Source organism: Heloderma suspectum, chromosome 4 (assembly GCF_057233095.1).
Source record: "Heloderma suspectum isolate Gila_16-S chromosome 4, 16-S_ref, whole genome shotgun sequence".
Lineage (NCBI taxonomy): Eukaryota > Metazoa > Chordata > Lepidosauria > Squamata > Helodermatidae > Heloderma > Heloderma suspectum.
In genome coordinates, this window is record NC_139461.1 from 48,068,127 (window position 1) to 48,088,023 (window position 19,897).

Below are 19,897 nucleotides of genomic sequence, written 5' to 3' on the forward strand. Positions count from 1 at the left end.
TCCTGAAAATGGAGAACATTGCAAATTTTGGAATTTTTTTATCCAAACCGATTGAAAGCCTCACCCATTCCTGACTCCCACGTAACGGCACAGTATTACTGTATTGTATTGCAACGGTATTACTGACTTCCAATGAAATCCATATTTTTTTTCTAAACATGTATGTTTTGCCCGCTTAACAGTTCTGCGAAGACCATGCTGGGACTTCACACTTCTGATTAGTAAATTGTCTTTTTTTCAAATTCCAACCAAACTTCAGTAATGGATAACAGGGCATAAGGGGGATATATATAAACCCTTTGCTCTTATGCCCATCATTTCTTATTATCTTTGTAACTCACTCTCCTCTACTTAGGCACAAAACAATCCTATGCGTGTTTAGACAAAGTTCAGCTGGTCTTTGACCATAATAAAGTTTTATTCTATTCTAGACAGACAAAGGTCCTACAACTCCCAGCATTCCCTAGCCAGCATGGCAAGCTGAGACATGCTGGGAATTGTGGGACCTTTTTCTGTCTAAATATGCATAGGATTGCACCCTTAGTCTATAAATGAAAGCTGCCGGAGGTCAGGCAAAATTCTCCCAAGCCCAGCATTGCTAAGGCAGCAGAATTACTTCAAAGCATTTTGGTAGCAGCTACAGGAGGCTTTACTTTATGAGCTGATACATGCCCCTGTATGAAACAACACATCTAAGGGTGCAATCCTATGCATATTTAGACAGAAAAAAGTCCCACATATCCCAGCATTCCCCAGGCAGCATGGCTGACTGGGGAATGCTGGGAATTGTAGGACTTTTTCTGTCTGTACATAGGATTGCACCCTAAATAAATAAATGTTTTACTTGCCTGAAACATTCAAACTCTGCCTTGCCCTGCACCAACAAGAGCCCATCATTTTCTCAGTTCTCCACCCTCAGTCAAGAACTGATGTGGTAGCAGCAGCCACAGTCTTCATGTACTGTCACAATGACAGCCACAGCTGTCATCAAAATGGGTTTTTAAATGAGCAGTTGGGCAAGCAGTTTTTTCCCTCCAGGCTAATCTTTTAGACTCTCACATACATATTTTTAGAATTGCCGGTGTTGTTGGACTATACAAAGCCATGTGCAAGAGAGAGGCGTTGTGTTAGGTTATTATTCTGCTGATTTTATATATATATATATATATATATATATATAGGCTTTGAATTTCTCAGAATACAGTAGGGATGGCGGAGAATTTCTCCCCGAAACTTCAGGGGGCCGAGCGCCAACGTGTTCGGCCCCCCGAACAAGTTTCAGGGAGAAATTCTCCGCACCCCCCTGCCCCCCGCACCCCCCCCGGGACGGGACTTACCTTTGCCGAATGTCCCTCCCGGCAGCGGGTCCGGCCGGTGGTTTGGCGGGTGTTCGTCCAGGGCGGGAGCGGCAGCCGGTCTTTCGACTGGCTGCTGCCGCCGCCATTGCAATAAAAGAAAAAAAACGCCCCCGTGATAGGCTACGTGACAATTAACGTAGCCTATCACGGCTGACTTTGCAGATCTAGCCGTGATAGGCTACGTTAATCGTCACATAGCCTATCACGGGGGCATTTAAAAAAAAAAAAAAAACTTTTGAGTTCGCGGCCGGGCGAGGTGAGGCGCCTCCTCCCCGGCCTGAATTTCGGCCGGGCGAGGCGGGAAGCCTCCCCCCCAGCCTGAATTTCGGCCGGGGGAGGCAGGAAGCCTCCCCCCCCAGCCTGAACTTCGTGGGGGGAGCAGTGAAGTGCCTCCCCCCCACCGCGAACAAGCTTCGAGGACAGGTAAGTGACTTTCGTCCACCCCTAGAATACAGTATTTAAAAAAGTTGCAATCCTATACAGCCTGCGATCCTATTCAAGATGTTTTAAAAATGAATACTTAAAGAAAAATGAATACCCCCCCCCAAACAAAGCTAGGATTTAGAGAAAGAACCCAAACTCATGTAAAGTTTCTGTAACACTGTTGATCATGTATAATTATACTACAAATCAATCACATGATTGATTACACAGAGACTAAGGGCATCTCTACACCAGCCTAAAATCCTGCATTTAAAACTGGGCTTTCTGCTTCTATTTTAAATGCAGGATCACAATGACCCCCTTTTTCACATGCTTCCTTTTCCTTCTCCCCCTTCCCCCTCCTTCTCCCCATATCTGAGTCTTGCATTATCTTTCATTGATCTCACTCCTCTTCCTGACGCATTTACTTTTTTCACGGAGGAAACTCAAGCGGAACACAATGGGGGTCATTTGATAGCTCATTATCTGCGATCTATTTAAAAACAGAACAAAGGGCATTTAGTGCAGGAGACACCCTGGAGGGTCACAGCATCATGTAAAGAGCCTGCAAACTTCCGTGAAGGAGCGATCTCAATCGCAGGATAAAAGCTCCATGTGAAGGAGCCCATATACTCATAGATGGAGTAACTGTTAAGAAAAATACAAAGGAAAAGAACATTTATATGAGGAATGGGCAACCTTCAGGAGTTGAGGAGGCCACATTGACCCCCCTGAACCCACCAGGGGCTGCATCCCACTCCTGCTGCTCCTGCGGTGGCTGCCACCATCACATCTGCTGCTGAATTTGCCACTGACAAAAATCACAGCCACAAGGCATGCACTTCCCATGCACCATGGCAAATTCAACAGCAACAGGGGAACATGGTGGGGCCCACAAAAACTGTGGGGGGGCTGCGTGCAGCCCATGGGTCACTCACCCCTGATTTAGATGGAGGCCGTAGGAAGATGGTCTGATCATCCGAAATACCAAACTTGGAAGAAATTTGTTGTGTTTGCTCTGTTTTGGGATAACTGCATGTGATTGGCAACATTTTCCATAACATTCCAGAACCTAGAGTATAACTTCTGTTCAGTGGGAGGCTTTGCCTTTTTCCACAGTCTTACTTCTTCCACCTAAGATTTTAAATGCAGTTAATTCAGATACTGGAATGAAAAAGACATCTGGGCACACCTACTGCATCAGTGTTGTGATATTTTTTCAAAAAATAAATGTAAACACCAGGTTAATCAGTCATAAGAACCCACAGTTATGTCCCCACTCATACATACGGCTACTTTCTATAGTCCATTTATCCTGCTTTCTCCCTTTAACTTTATATTTTGCAGCAGCAGAAGCAGCAGCAGCAGTTCCACAACTGGTCAATTCATTGCTTACATTATTGCTTGTGCCAGAGAACAGGGTGGGTGGAGGGAGTTGGGAATCATCCTCGATCACCATGGAAGCTCTGGCTGCAGTTTTCAATACACTACTGCTAGCATTACCAGCTGCATCCTGTCAGAGTTTTTTCTTTTTAATCAGCCAAGCAATCTGCCATGCTTTAAAAATACAATGTGTGTGAAATCAAGAAAAAAGGGGGGAAAATATAAATCTCATGATGAGAACACTTCTTGGAAGAATCTGCCTTGATTTGCTGGTAAGCCTCTCCACCCCCTCCTTTGAAACCCATGGCAAACGAAGCGAAGCTGTAGCTAAAAGATTCATACCAGTGTGAGCTCTTATGTAAACCACCGCCTGCCCAGCATCCCATCCCCTGCAACAAAGTACAAGTGAGAATGTTCTTCCATCTAGCTCTTGTCATGTGAGGGATGGGGTGGAATTTGGGAATGATGCATCCCAAAATGGGCATTCCTGAAAACAACCAGATAAAGTGGAGGTGGACAACATGTGACCCTCCAGATGTTGTTGGACTGCAACTCCCATCAGACCTAGCCAGCATAGCCAATGGTATGTAATTATGGGAGTTGTAGGCTAAAACACCTGGAGGCCCACAAGTTTCCCAACCCTGAGATAAAGGAAGAAAAAGCTTCTTCGGGAAGTAAGAGCATAATCCTATCTATGTCTGTTGGAAGTAAGTCACATTAAGCACATTAACACATAGAAGAGCCCTGAAAAGGCCTATCTAGTCCAGCATTCTTTTCCTACGGTGGCAACCAGATGCCTATGAGAAACGCCATTTATTTCAATGAGGCTTATTCCCAGATAAGCAGGTATAGGATTGTTGTTGTTGTTCAGTCATTCAGTCGTGTCCGACTCTTCGTGACCCCATGGACCACAGCACGCCAGGCCTTCCTGATTGTAGCCTAAAGCTATTTTCTGGCAGCCTAATCTCATATGTGTTCAATGGAGTTTGCCAAGAGTGTTTCCACATAAGAGCCCTTTACCGCTGTGGAGGCACTGCATTTCTGCCATTAGCTAGAGGTGAAATAGAAGTTCCAAACAGCACTTAATTTCATGCTATATTAATTAGCATTGCCCTTTCTCCATTGCTAAAATGCTCCTATACTGTCTAGGAACATAGGAAGCTGCCTGCCTTATGCTGAGCCAGTTTGCATGATCAAACAAGCCACCATGGCTTAAATAACCCATGGCCTGTTGTAAAGTTATTGGAGGGTTGTTTCCCCCTGAAACAAACCATGCCACCCAGGTTCAGATGACAAGATAAGCTGCATCCAGGCAGATAATTATAGAAATGGGACCCAGAACATGCCAGCACACACTGGGGATTGAAATAAGCCACCGTGGCTTATTAAAATAAGCCATGGTGGCTTATTTTAATCATGAGAACCAGGTCAATGAGTCAGACCCTTGGTCCATCTAGCCCAGTATTGCTGACATTGACCAGGAGCAGCTCCACAGGGTTTGGGCAGGGTTCTTTCTTAGCCCTACCTGGAGATGCCAAGGATTGAACCTGAGACCTTCTGCATCATGCAATGCATGTGCTCTACCACTGAGCTACAGCCCCTCCCTCTACTTACAAAACAGTTCATCAACTTCAAGTTTATTGCTTCATGGAGGCTAAGGCTATCAATGGCTACTGGTCATGAGGGTTATATATTACCTCCAAGATGAGAAGTGGTATGCCTCTGTATACCTGTTGCTGGGGATCATGAGTGGGAAGGTGCTAGTGCTCTCATATCTTACCTATGCTCTTCCACAGGCTGGTGTGGGGACAGAATGCTGGACCAGAAAAGCCTTTGGTCTGATCCAGGCCAGCCTGGCTCTCCTTATGTTCTTATGCTTGCAGGTTCAGCCTATTTGAATGCTTACTACTGGTCTCAGATGGTGGATACGTGAGTAATTTCACGTTGAATAGCCCCTCTGTGAAATGCCCAATATCCTTTTCTGCCCCTGGAGAGGAGAGAAGTCTTTTCATTACTTTTTCCCTTTTCTTTTTTAAATAATGAAATCATCCTGGAGGGAACTATGATCCTGCATGGAATTATTAAGGTTGGCAGTATATGACCCATACGTTTTTAAAACTCTCGCTCTCTCCCAGCCTTGTACAGGCACATTTCAGAAGGAAAGAGGAGAACTGACATCTCCCTGCCTTTCACACTCTCCAGAACTCCCCCCCCCCCCGCTATATAGCAATCAAATGCTCAGGTTCAGAACTTGAAGCCAGCCTTTCTGGCAGCCTAATCTTATACGCATTCAGAAGAGTTTGCCAAGGGTGCTTCCGCACAAGAGCCCTTTACCACTGTGGAGACATTGCTTTTCTGCCATTAGCTGGAAGTGGAATTAAAACAAATGTTCCAGACAGCACTTACTACAGTACTACATTAACCTTATCTCATGGCTGAGATCTATAATATCTACAAATATAGGGAGCTGCCTTATACTGGGCTAGTTTGTACAATCAAACAAGCCACCGTGGCTTAAATAAGCCGCGGTGGCTTGTTTTAATCCTTGGCATGTGCCAGCTAATTAGCCAGCCAGGCATGGCTTGTCATGTCATCCAAACCCAGGAGGCATGGCTTGTTTGAGGGGGAAACATGATATATCAATCAAATGCTCAGGCCCTGTAGCCAGCCTCAAATCGCAGCCCTCTAGCACTATACAGCACAGCAGAAGAAGGCCTCGGGGCTGAGGTAAAAAGGTATTAGAATCATAGAATAGGAGGGTTGGAAGGGGCCTGTAAGACCATTGAGTCTTTTCCCTCTTCTTGAAACTCCCTGCTCCCACTGAGGCATGAACAGAACTACATGTCTCCTGGTTCCAGGCTGGCTGGAGACCTGAAAAGGAGCCCTACTTCTAATTTTTTAATCTATTTTTTTTATTGAAAATACTTATAGGTTCTCTTTAAGGATTTGAAAAGCACATGGATGTTATTAGGGTATACTCTCACAGGAGACTTTTTCTCTGGGATTGGATGCACTCATTGTGATATTCAGAAACCACGATGCATGGTCTGTGTTGAATACATATTCCTCACTTGCCCACAGTACAGCAAATGTCGATCACAGCAGTGCTGCCAAAGTGGGCTATACCACCCATACAGCCATCCAAATAGTGAAAGGCCAATGACTTCATAATTGGGGGGAAATGATTCTGACACCAAATCCCCACTCAGCTATGACATGGAGCTCACTTGGTGGCCCTTGTGCCAGCCACTAACTCTCAGCATAATTCCCCTTACACATTAACCCTCCTGATGTGTTCTGCTCTGAGTTCCTTGGGTGAAGAATGGGATTCAAATGTGAAGAGGAAGAGGAGGAGAAGGAGAATTCCAAATTGACCAAAGTTGGGGTGACTTCTTCGTTCTGTTGGCCAACAATGTTGAGCCATGACTACCTCAGCTCATTGCAACATGGCTAGGGTAGTGGGATGGGTGGTTTTTAAAGGCAGATTCTCAGATCCTTAACAAGCTCTGTTGTAAAATGGAGAGGGGGAAACACGAACAATTTTAATCCACTGATGAAATATAAATTTTAGGAAACAAAGCAAACAAAAAAACCTCAAACCACCTTCTGATCTTTGTTGTTTTGTATTGAATGAACATTCACGCTTGAACAGGGGGCTTCTTCACACAGAGCTTTTGTCCTGCTATTGAGACTGCTCACTCACAGACGTTTGCAGGCCCTTTAGATAACGTCGTCAACCTCCAGGGCATCTCCCACACAAGGGACACAATCCTATGGGGATAGGCGGCCACCTCCGAACTCAGAGGCAACCACCTATCCAATGTAGGGCAGGAGAAGCACGGAGGGGATAATTCCCTCCCTGTTTCTCCTGCCCTCCATTTGCAGCTAGACAGCCGATTCCTAGCCACGGGAAGGAGGAGTGGGGGAGGAGGCTCTCAGACAACACATAGGATGTGTCATACCAGCACTTCTGCCTTCTCTGCCCCCAGAATGCCATGTTTTGGCCAGAGCATGGAGCACGGGGCTGTCCTGCACTGCCTGCAAGGCAGCGCAGAAGGGGGGGAAGGTCAGTTCTCTGGGAACCGACCTCAGAGCATGGGCTCCGAGGTCGGTTCCCAGAAAACCAGATATCCTATGGCTGTCTAGCCACTGACTAGCAGCCATAGGATTGCTCCCACCGTGACCTTTATTTCATTGTTAAATAGATCAGAGATAATGAGGTATCAAATTACCCTGTTTGTGTTCTGCTTGCGTTCCCTCCGTGAAAAAGGAAAAGCCACAAGAAGAGGAGCTAGACCAATGAAACATATGGAAGACTCAGATAAGGGGGAGAAGGTGGGGGAAAGGGGAGGGAGAAAAGGAAGCACATGTAAAAGGAGTCCGTCGTGATCCTGCATTCAAAATAGAAGCAGAACGCCCCCTTTTAAATGCAGGATGGTATAGAGATGCTCTGTGTTCCAAGTAGATGCAAAATGCTGCCACCTTAGAATGGTGGCATTTTACATTCTACACGCAAAACAACAAAGGGACATGCAAGCAGAAAGCCAATTTTGTACTGGATCTTTAAAAAAAGATATCTCCACATTTGAAACATAACACAATCATGTTCTATAATCGCTCAAAGATTTGGAGAAGTTAAGGGGGTATTAGAGGTTTCGGAAAAGCAGAGTGGTACCAAACTAGGGGTGGGGGGAACTCTTGTAATCTGCATCCAACACATTTATCTCCATTTCTAGTTTTGTTTTGTTTTTATTTTAAGTCTAAAAATACAGAGAACACATCTGCCAGTCCTTGAAAAGAAACAGAATTGTGAGCAGTAAATACAGTGAAGATCCAGGATATAAAAAGAACAAATAATGCTAAGCTAAGTGGTTTGCAGTTCACTAAATTGCAAAGACACCTCCTGCAAAAATATGCTTCTCTTCCATGCACTCTCCATGCCTGCCTCTAAACACCCACCTTTCCTCAGTCTATATGTGAAGTCAGGATTTCTTGCCTCAATGAGTATCACTTTACATTTGCTTACATTGAACCACATTTGCCATTTATTTGTCCATACACCCAATGTGGTGGAGACATCCTGTTGGAGGTCTTTGCAGTCTCCTTGGATTTGCAGTACTCTGAATTATTTGGTGACACCTAGGGATGGACAGATCGTGTAAAATCCAGTCCATCTGTGTTTTGCGAATTTATTTTTCTCCATCATGCGGAAAAATATGCAAATAATTCCATAAAAGGGTTCACAACAATTTATGTAATTTACGTTAGTACGTAACATTTAGCGTATTGTCCCCCATTCCATTCAACGCTTTCCCTCATATATTTACCAGTCTCAGCAGAAACTTATGTATTTTCCTATGAATAAATATATGTACATTTCAGGAAAGTAAAAAAAAAAAGATCTGGAAGTCCATGGACTCCCTGTGGCCTGAGGAGGTTGGTCTGCAGCAGATTCCACAGTAATGCAAGCTCATTTTAGTCCATCTCAAATCTCTCCACCATCTCTAATGACACCCACAAACTGGGCCACCTTACTTCTCGCCCCTGACTCCAGATCATTTGTAAACAAGTTAAAAAGTATCAGTCCCCGAACAGATCCTTGGGAGGACTCCCCCACCTCTTTCTTCCCTTCATAGCAAGAACAGCCCCTTTATTCGAACTTACGTCTTCCTCTTCTTTAACTAGTTGCCACCCTGAAATCAATCCTCATGAAGGGCAATATATAAATATTTTAAATAAATACATTTGCAGTCTGCTAGGCAGGGGTGTTGAACCACAGGCCCACAGACCAAATCTGGACTGCTTGGAGTTCCAATCCAACCCTCCAGGCTTTCCCAGATGGCGATGCCCCATTACACTGCCCCCACCCCCTTTCCCCTGACCACTGGCTGTTTGGTGGTTTCCCAGATTTGGCCTGGTTTTTTTATCCATTCTGAAACCTTGAAATCCTTCTCCTAAGGTTTAGTTATTGACAGTAAAGGTTCAATCCTATGCATGTTTAGACAGAAAAAATCCATATAACTCCCAGCATGCCCCAGCCAGCCATGCTGGATGGAGGATGTTGGGAGTTGTAGGACTTTTTTCTGTCTAAATATGCATGGGATTGTGCCTTAGGAGTTTTAACTTGGCAACAGTCATCCATGCCTCGGTTACATTATGGTTAGACTATTGCAATATGCTCTACATGGGGCTACCCTGGAAGAGTGTCCGGAAGCTTCAGTTTGTGAAAATGCAGCAGCTAGGCCACTAACCAGTACATGGTACCAGGACCATATTACACCTGTCTAGAAAAACCTGCACTGGTTCCCAGTTGCTTTTCGGGCTCAATTAAATGTGTTGGTCTTTACCTTTAAAACTCTAAATAGCTTAGGACCTGGCTATCTAAGGACTGTCCGTCTCACTATGAACCTGCCCAGGTATTAAGATCTGCAGGAGAGGCCATTTTGAGGGCATCATTACCTGCAGAGGCCCATGGATTGGGGATGTGTGGAAGGGCTTTCTCTTGGGTTGGGCGGGAGGGTGCTGTTGCGCTCGTGTCCTGCTTGTGGGTTTCCCATGGGCAGCTGGCTGGCCACTGTGTGTACAGAATGCTGGACTAGGTGGGCCCCTGGTCTGATCCAGCAGGGCTCTTCTTGTGTGTTGCCCCCAAACTATGGAATGCACTCCTTCGAGAACTGTGATCAGCCCCCATGTTCTTGGCCTTGAGAAACAGTGTTAAGATGCATCTACTCAATTAGTTCTCTTAAAATGTCTAGTTTTAATGTTCTTGTTTTTATTGTTACATGGTTTTATTGCTTTAAAATTGTTGTATGCTGTTGTTTTTTTAGCAGAAAAGTCAGTATACACATGCTAATAATAAATACATCAGAACACTAATTTTAATTTTAATTTTAATGTTTTAATGTTCTTGTTGAGTGGATTAGAAATGTACTAAATGAATAAATACATTGAATAAATATATACATACATTAATAAATGTTAAATAAATCAATAAATTAGAACACTAGTTATTGGGTGGATTAGAAATGGATGAAATAAAATAAATAAATAATCACTTAAAATGTGCAGATATTTGGGGTACCTGGGGTAGTTCGGGCCCTGCCACTTTTGCCTTTGGCCCCACCTTTTGCCTTCAGCCACACCCACCATTAGAATGTGGCCCCTGAGCATGTCTCTGAAATTGAATTTCACCCTTGGGATGAAAAAGGTTCAATGCCCCTGTCATAAGGAGACATAAGAACATAAAAAGATCAGAAGAGCCCTGCTGGATCAGACCAAGGGTCCATCTAGTTCAACATTCTGTTCACACAGTGGCCAACCAGCTGTCGACCAGGAACCCACATGCAGGGCATGAGTGCCACAGCACCCTCCCACTCATGTTCCCCAGCAACTCATGTACATAGGTATACCACCTCTGGTACTGGGGGTAGTGCATACTGCATAGCCATCAAGACTAGCAGCCAGCCATTGATAGCCTTATCTCCAGGAATTTGTCCACCCCCTTCTGAAGTCATCTGAATTGGTGGCCATCACTACATGATGTCCTCCTGCTATGATCAAGCTGCTGAAGCTGTGTGTGCATTGCCTTTTCAGAAAGCAGCAACAATCACCTTTATAAAAGGGGAGGGTGGGGTGGATGTAGCCCCCACCCATCTTCTACCTCTTCCCTGATGAACAGCTGATTGTCTTGATGGTTGATATTCTGAAAGGGTGAGGCACTTGATGCATGCACAATTGCATCAAGACACGTTTACGATATCCTATCCAATATCTATTTGGTAACACAACAATGGCCTCTTCATAATGGCCACTAATTCAACATTTATTTAGGTGATGTAAATGTTTTTGAAAAGCCCATAGATTTAAAATACAGGAATATAAATTAATCCTGGCTTTTAAGAATTGTTATCTGTTCTTCTCATAAGGAAAAGGTGAACAATCCATTTTATGTAATATATTAAAAGCCAGGGTAGGAAGGTGTTCCACTGCATATAAATATAAAGCACCACAATGTTTATCCTGTTATTTTTTATTGTTTTAAATCTAGTATCTTTATCTTGTCACAAAAGAGCAATAGCATGTACAAGAATAAAACGATGAAACCCGGAATGTATCCTTAGTCTGAATATTAGCACTATGTAAAGTGTCTTATTTTTTACTACCCAGGGGCCTTTGTTAAGAATTCAGCAAATCAAATGCATTTTAAATAAGTCATTAAGGGCACAATTCTATTCATGTTTAGACAGAAAAAGAGTCCTACAACTCCCAGCATTCACCAGCACCCTAGCAGTGCAATCCTATGCATGTTTACTCAGAAGTAAGTCCTGTTAAATTGAACGGGTCTTACTCTCAATTAAGTGTGTATAGGATTGCAGCCTGAAAATGATGTAAACAAGCTGGGAAAACAATTTAACCTGTTTTAAGAAAGGGCACATTTATTCACAAGCTAGGTTCAGATTTGTCTCTTAAACTTAAATGACTTTGGTACAGTTCAATTTGAATACAAGAAGGCAACAGGTTTCTTCTTCTATACATACACATCCAACATCAGCACACATCCATGATGAGTTGGAGTTCGTTACCAAGGTAAAAGATATAAGACATCATATTAGCCATAATCCAGAGAAGTGTACATTTCTGTGGCCAGGGACAATGTGTACTGGCCTGGGCAAGGCTAGCCTGAAGCAAAAAATCAAAATAAAAATCAAGCTAATACCATGTACCAAGTGGCAGTAACAAGTAGTTGGTTACTGGTAGAGTGTGCAATTAAGTCAGGAGACAATGATGCCAGCAATAAATTCAGGGTCAATCTGAAACAAGCTCTGCAGGACCAGGGACAGCTCTAAGGCAACTGACAAGTTCTGAAAAGATGCAGCGTTCATTGGAGCCCTTATTTGTTAACTGATGATACTAAGCGGAACGCCTTCTTCCATATTAACCTGTCAACACACTAGGGATCGGCGAGAAATCTGTTGGGTTTGTGTTTCAATGAGAACTTACCAAATTTGTGCTTCCCAAATCTAAACACAAACTGGAATGCAGTTTGCAATGCAGTTAGCACATACAAAGAAAATAGCTCAGAGGCCCATGGAAATGGACGCAAAATCACTTCTGGCAGGGCATAGAATTCTCGGAAGCCTCCAAGATCTGCAGCCTAGGACAGCCTTTCCTAACCTGGTACCTTTCAGATGTGTTGAACTATAACTCCCATCACACTGGTTAGGGATGGTGGAAATTTATTCATTTCATTTCATCCCTGCCTTTCTACCAAGAAAAATGGCTCAAGGCAGCTGGACACATCTGGAGGACACAAGGTTGGGGAAGCTTGCTGTTAAGAAATGGAGCGCTCTTAAGCAGTTGCGGTGCTGATGGCATGGATGGAGGGGTTCAGGCTGCTCAGTCATCCTAATTCTCATTCAGCTTTGGAGTCTAGGTTTTACTTATTTATTTATTTAATTCGTATACTGCCCAATAGCTGAAGCTCCCTGGGCAGTTCACAAAAATTAAAACCATGAAATACAACAGAAAACAATATAAAATATGAAAACTTTAAAAGGTTACACAGCCACACACAGGTTTGTGGGCAGTTCCTAAAATCCATACAAACCTATGGCAAACCTGTTTCCTCAACCTCCTCAGAGTCTATGCTGGTATAGGCCTCCAGGTCACTGCTTAAAGCCCGGGCCAATGCACCCCTAGATACATCAGGGAGTGACAGAGTCAGAACGTGGTATAGTGGCTAGAGTGTTGGACTGGAAGTCTGGAGATCTGGATTGTAGAGCCCACTCAGCCATGGAAGCTCACTGAGTGACTTTGGGCCAGTCACAGACTCTCAGCCCAACCTACCTCAGAGGGCTGTTGTTGTGAGGATAAAATGGAGAGGAGGAGGATAATGTAAGCCGCCTTGAGTTCCTTGCAAGAGGGGAAAAGGAGGGATATAAATGCAATAAATAAATAAAATAGCAGCTCTGGGGCTGGTGAGGGAATTCTGTGAGAACAATCATTCCTGATTCCTGCCACTGTCCTGCCACCGCCAATTTGCCCAGACCTGCTGCAGCAGCCAGGACTCTGATCCTATCTCACAGTTTGCAGGAGTGAGGATCCTGGTGAGCCTCTTTTCAAGTAGTAGGACTGCATCAACCTAACCCCTCCTTTCCTACAGGGCATGGGTGAAGAACCATTTGGGGGTTGGTTCTTCACCCAAGAATTGTGCACTTCTCTGAATTTTGTGATGTGGTTCTTTGCTTAAAAATTACATACAGAAGCATATACATTAGAAAAAGTTACATACAAATGGCAGTATCCAATGCTGCTGCTCTGCTTACATGATTGACGTAGCGCTAGTGTAAGTGACCTCTACTGCTATGCCAACAGCATAAGCTGGTGTGACAGGCTTCCCTGGAAAACCCATCATAATGCCAGCTTATGCTGTTGACATAGTGCTAAAATTTGCTTATATTAATCACATAAGCGGGGCGGCACTGTTGGATACTGCCCCAAAAATGTTTGTATTAGAGAAAGTTGCATACAAATGTGTATATTGCGTACAGAAATAAATGTGAATTTTCATGCATGTTTTTCTTTAATTAGAGACTGATGCAGAGATTGGACAGGATGGATATATGATTGTATACATGTGAAACTAGTATGTACTGGAAATAGACTGATTTGTCCATCCCTAATTACAGCACCACAAAGGTAAGAAAATCTGTTGGAATTCCATACAACTATTAAAATGAACAAGAGCCATGTCCTCTATTAGTAATATTCCTTATTTTGCATTTCTTTTTCTGAAAAAAGGTCCTTTCAAAGCCATAAAGCCCTTTTTATGTTTTTGAAATGTGTGGCATTTTTCAGATCCTGCATTGCTGAGAGAAAATCTGAACACATTTCTTTTTTATTATTATTATTCAGCACAAGAACTGATGGCTCATAACCTTTGGTCTCTCTTTACTCTGCCTTTTCTTTTAAGTTACATTAGAGCACATTGTGCCATTAGACTTCAATGGAAAGAAATGAAAAATCAAAAGAGGGCACTTGCTTCAGGTAAAGGTAAGAGGATATCCAAAGCTTTTCACAAACCTTAAGCAAACTCAATTCAACCTTGACAATGTTTAAATAACAATCTTTATAGCATCCCTTTTATTTGATATTGCTTCAGTAAATACCAAGAGCTAGGCATCTCTTGAAGGCATTTCTACTTCTGCAAAATACTGATAGTAAGTTTTTGTTGTTGCTTAAACTTACAGGAATTTGAAATGAAAGATTCAGTGGGGGTTTAAAAAGAACATCAAATAACAATGGTTATTTACATTCTAACAATAATTCGCTTTCTTTGATTTGTTTTACTTTGAACAGAGATTTTCACAGATTCCTGTGTGGTTCAGAAAGTAGCCTTCAGCTTGCCTCTTGGGAGAAGTCAGGGATTTATTGACACAACTTCACCTACACAGCAGCCTTGGGACTAGAGAAGTTTACAACAATAGTTTAAGAAAATAACCAAGGAAAACTGCTTCCAATTCAATCTGCAAATGGAATTGGTGGAGGAAGAATGCAATCATCTGCGCTGGATTTTAGCCAGGGCACCAAAGGTTAACAACACAAACATTATAGAATGTTGTTATTCCAAGGCCCAAGGTACATCTGGTTACGGGCTTTATGAAATAACTGCCCGACGAACATCAGTACCGGCACTGCCTCTCCTTTTGGTCCTAACATAGTCTGCCCCACCAGTTGCATTTTTCGACACAGAGACAATGTACAGCAGGTGCCTGGATTTATGACCTGTGCATGGCAAAGCAAGTTTTTCTCCTTTTCTCTCTCTTTTGTCTATGTGTTGGGGAACTAATACAAGCAGAGTCTCCCTTATCAGCATATGCACAACCTAAAAGATGCTTATTCCACCATAGCTCAGTGGTAGAACACATGTTTTGCACGCAGATACTCTCAGGTTCAAATCCCAACATTTAAACTGAGAAGGCCTTCAAGTAGCAGATCTGGGAAAGATCTATGCCTGCACCCTTAGATAATCACTGCTGGAAGGGAGAGTAGGATGCTACCTTATATCAGATCAGACCATTGGTACATCTAGCTTTGTATTGGCAACAGTTCTCCGGAGTTTTGCATAAGAGGCTTTCTCAGTCCTACCTGCTGGGGACTGAACCTGAGACCTTCTGCATGTGAAGAAGGTTTTCCGCTATTGAGCTACAGCCCTCCTCTAGCACTAACCTAGATTGGCCACTGGTCTGAGTCAGTATAAAACGTTACAGGTGTGTGTGTTTTTAACACAGATTAAAGCAGTTGAAGAAAACTCAAGACAATACTTTGTAAAATGCTGTGTTTCAAACAAACAAAAATGTACATATTGTGACTGCACTATTATATGCTTTAGTCTCAGGTGAGCGTCTATTTTTAAAATATTTATGTACACTTATAGGGTTAGATCCACAACCCTACAATGAAGGGTTCCACAAGGAATATGCCTTCTGCAAGAGGAAGGACTGTGCTCACAGAAGTTCCTTCTCCCTGATTTTGGGGGATCCCTCTTTCCCCCCCCACACACACACACACTACAATTGACCCCATTCTCTGGGGCTATTTGCATGACAAGACAGCCCATGGTGGGTTAATTAACAATGAGGCTGCAGCATGTGTGGCTGCCATTTTGAATATGCAACCCCTGTTCCAGGGTTGTCTTGTCATGCGACCCCAGCATGCATGGGTTAAACAACCCTCTCATAACCCTAAAACAGACCACTAACCCACAATGACCTGCAGCATGTCATCTGAACCCAGCCTCTTTGTAGCATTTTCAAGGGGCTAGAGGAGCAGCCATGGGAAGGAGGGGGCAGGAAAATCCACTTCTGCCAGCACTGTTGATCCTGTACATCTGGAGCCAACCCATAGCATGTATATATCACTCATACATGGGACTCCCCATGGTCTCCTGTTCATATGATCTTTCAGGACCACCACATTCACTCCCAGATGGCTAAGTGGGATCAGTTTCAAGTGACCTTCATGTGACTGTAATCTAATAAACTACACTGTTCTCCCCAGGGCAACTGTGCAATAATATCAGGAAGTCCACCATAAAAATCATGCAGGAGTCACTGTGAACTAGGCTGTAGGCTCTTCTGAAGTGTTTTCTCAATGCACATATGCATTAATAAAGTAGAGCAGGGGAAAGATGCAAAATAATGGAAAGCTGCAAGAAAATTGTGCATGCTCCACTTCTGGAATTAATTGTTGAAATTCTTTTTTAAAAAAATGGAATTTAGAGTGGATGCAAGGCACAGTGAACCAGAGTAGCAAAAACAAAAATGGAACATGGAAAACCTTCTCATTGCTAGCTAGGTCAAACCTAAGGAACAAAGAGTCCTGCAGGGGAAAGGGACATGAGTTTTCATTGTTTAGAGCAGCCTTCCCAAACTTGATGCCATCCAGATATGTTGGACTACAACTCCCAGCTGGCTGGGGGATGCTGGGAGTTGTGGTCCAACACATTTGGAAGGCACCAGGCTGGGGAAGGCTGGTTTAGAGAAAGAGTGGACAACCATCTGAAATAGATTGTTTTTAAACCTTTCTGGGTTCTCCTTACCTATGTTTGAACCTCTATTAAAAAAGGAATAACATTAAAAGGAATGTAAGACAATGCTGTTTTACCAAGTATGTGTGCAGCATCTATAATTCCCAGTTCAACGGGGGTTGCTGCCTTCAACGTATATGCTGAGGGGATCTGAAGAAGAGTGCTCACTTCTCCAAAGGACTCTCTTGGATGCAGTTCACCAATGAGGACTTGTCTCATTTGTTTAATCTGTTTAGAAACATGAATACAAACTGTTTCTTCTTACTTCTATATATATCTAAGACTAGAAGATGCATAGTGTATGATGTATGAGATAATTCACAGAAAATGCATGCAAAGGGCAAGCATGACCCAGCCGTAATTAAGCACCTCTAAGTGCCATGGATTTCAATGGTAGAATTATGCACCCACTCAAATCTCTTTCACTGAAATCAGTGATATTTGACTGGGGTGGAATGTTGGATGCTGTTCCACTACATTACAGTAGAATTCAGATTTTATCTTAAATCTGAATTGCTATGATGAATGCAACTTTTGGGAAAGATTTGCTCTAAAAAATTGTCTCTGAATCTTTAGGGGTTTGATTATATACCCCACCACCACCACGCATCCTCTGCAAACTTGACATGGCCTGAAATGCAACACACGCTCACATGTGTGTGCACTAATATAGACCATCACACTTTTAATTTATGCCCAAACCTTTAAAATATTGTTTGAAGTGTGGTCAGGATCAAGGGATAATCAAAATGAGAATCCTGAGGCAGGATCCAGGGCCGATCTATATTGCACCCGCCATTGCAAAGAATTCGGTGTCCCGGTCATCCGGCCGCTGGGCAGCCTGCAGGGACACAAATGGCGGCTGCTGTAGCCACTGCCATTTGAGTCCCTGTATTTTGCCGTGATAGGCTACATAAACATTTACGTAGCCTATCATGGCAAAAAGCAAAACAGCGAACGCAAATGGCAGCGGCTATGGTGGCCACCATTTGCATTGCCTTTTCTTTTTGCCGTGATAGGTTACATAAATATTTACATAGCCTATTACAGAAAAAAAGGGGGGAATGCAAATGGCGGCCACTATGCCATTTGCGTCCTTCCTCTTTTTTTTTTTTTGCCGTAATAGCCTACGTAAATATTTACATAGGCTATCATGGCAAAAAAAAAAAGGGAACGCAAATGGCAGCCACCATAGCCACCATTTGCATTCCCTTTTCTTTGCTGTGATAGGCTACATAAATACTTACACAGCCTATCATGGCTTCCACAGGGACGCAAATGGCGTCCCTGGGTTAGCTGTGATAGGCTGCGTAAGTATTTACGTACCCTATCACAGCTATAGTGATGAAGGGAATGGCGGCCGCGGACACCATTCGCAGAGCAGCGTGAACGGCACCGGGTAAGTGTCCTGTTTCGGGCGCCTTTCATGGGAGGGGTGGGGGGCTTCGTTCCGCCATGGATTTCAGGGGGCCAAATGCACTGGCATTCAGCCTCACCGAGATCTGTGGCAGAATTCTCTGACATCCCTAGCTGTTTTCCTGCTGTTTTCCTGCGCACGCTTGTCTGATCTCGGATGCTAAGCAGGTCGGCCCCGGTCAGTAGCTGGATGGACGACTGCCTGGAAATCAGGCTTCCTGCATTGAGCAGGGGGTTGTTCTATCCCTTCAAATGAGATTAAGTTTTACCCCCTCCTATCCCATGCTCCGGATGTTTTTTAAAAAAAATTAAGGCATTATCCTTGCAGAATTGGGGCTTCTCCGTGATTTTTTTTCCTAATTCAGGCATGATCTTTGAAGATTACAAGCTGTGAAGCTTCACAACTTCGAATCTTCAAAGATCATGCCTGAATTAGAAAAGAAAACATTGTGGCGAAGCCCCAATTCTGCGAGGATAACGCCTTATTTTTTAAAAAAAAAACATCCAGAGCATGGGATAGGAGGGGGTAAAACTTAATCTCATTTGAAGGGATAGAACAACCCCCTGCTCAGTGCAGAAAGCCTGATTCCCAGGTGGTTGCCCATCCAACTACTGACCAGGGCCGATCCTGCTTAGCTTCCAAAATCAGACAAGCGCATGCACATCCAGCCCTTTGCTTGTTGCTGAGGAAATGGGGGCTGCTGAGGAAGCTATGCAGTCGGTAGCCGGAAGAAGACATGGGGCCGTCGAGAGCTGTGATTGGACAGGAGGGAAATACAAACAACACAGTATATGGACAGGCAGGGGAGGGGACTACGACCGGATACTGTAGCAAAGGTGGAAAATCAGAGCACATTAAGGGGAAATACTGGGATATTAGGTTATTGAAAGCGGGAGCACAGAAGTGGGAAATTCCGGTTCCAATTCAAGGCGGGTACTGCGTAGTGTGAAAGGCAGGTGGTGAAACCTCATTGGAAGCAAAAAAAGGCAGTAAGTGTAGATCCAGCCCCAATGGGGACCTTCCACACACAGCCAGCCCCAGTTCCAGTGATCCCTACCAATGGTGGCCATGATGTAGCACTTCCTGGGGCAAGCTCTGAAACAAGAGGAAATGCTCGTTTCTGGAAGGCATGCAGCCTGCCCCTTCCAGAAACAAGCATTTCCATTCATTTCGGAGCTTGCCCCCAGAAGCACTACATCATGGTCGCGTGCAAAAGGCTCCCATTGGATCCTGCCCCTGGATTTCTGCCTGGTCCTGTTCACATATTCACTGAGTGCTTAATCCTTCCCAGCAAGGGTGCAGTGTCCACACATGGAAGAATCCATGCAGTGCATAAAAGAGCCCTGTTTCCTACACAATTTCCTTTGCGTATAATGGTATACAGGCACTGCACCAAGCCATTGTGCTGAATAGGAAAAGTGTATGTGCATGAGAATCAGAAAAGTGCCCACTCACCCCCACATCCCTGTTTAGGACTTCCTTCTTTGCTTGGTTAAGAAACACAAGCTCCAGAGTGCAGGGAGTGGGCTGGATGGGGCTATGGGAAGCACAGACCTTTCATTACTGATAATGGTCTGCCTGATCCCCATGCCTGCCTGATCTCCATGCCCTCCTGATCGCATTATGCCCATATGAGGAAAGATGAGGCCCCATATACGTAACACATTCTGGTGTAACTTTTCCATGTATACGTGTTCACGTGGCTGTTTCCAAAAATCAATAAATGGA

At 43.8% G+C, this 19,897-nt stretch overlaps 1 protein-coding gene across 1 annotated transcript in view; it reads right to left on the minus strand.

The window, feature by feature from the left end:
• CNBD1 (cyclic nucleotide binding domain containing 1) overlaps nt 1–19,897 on the minus strand; it is a 233,503-nt gene that overhangs the window by 38,568 nt on the left and 175,038 nt on the right. Inside the window, exon 10 of the mRNA XM_084851452.1 lies at nt 16,830–16,980. Within this exon, the coding sequence (XP_084707578.1) occupies nt 16,830–16,980 (151 nt within the window). The remainder of the gene's footprint in view (nt 1–16,829; nt 16,981–19,897) is intronic.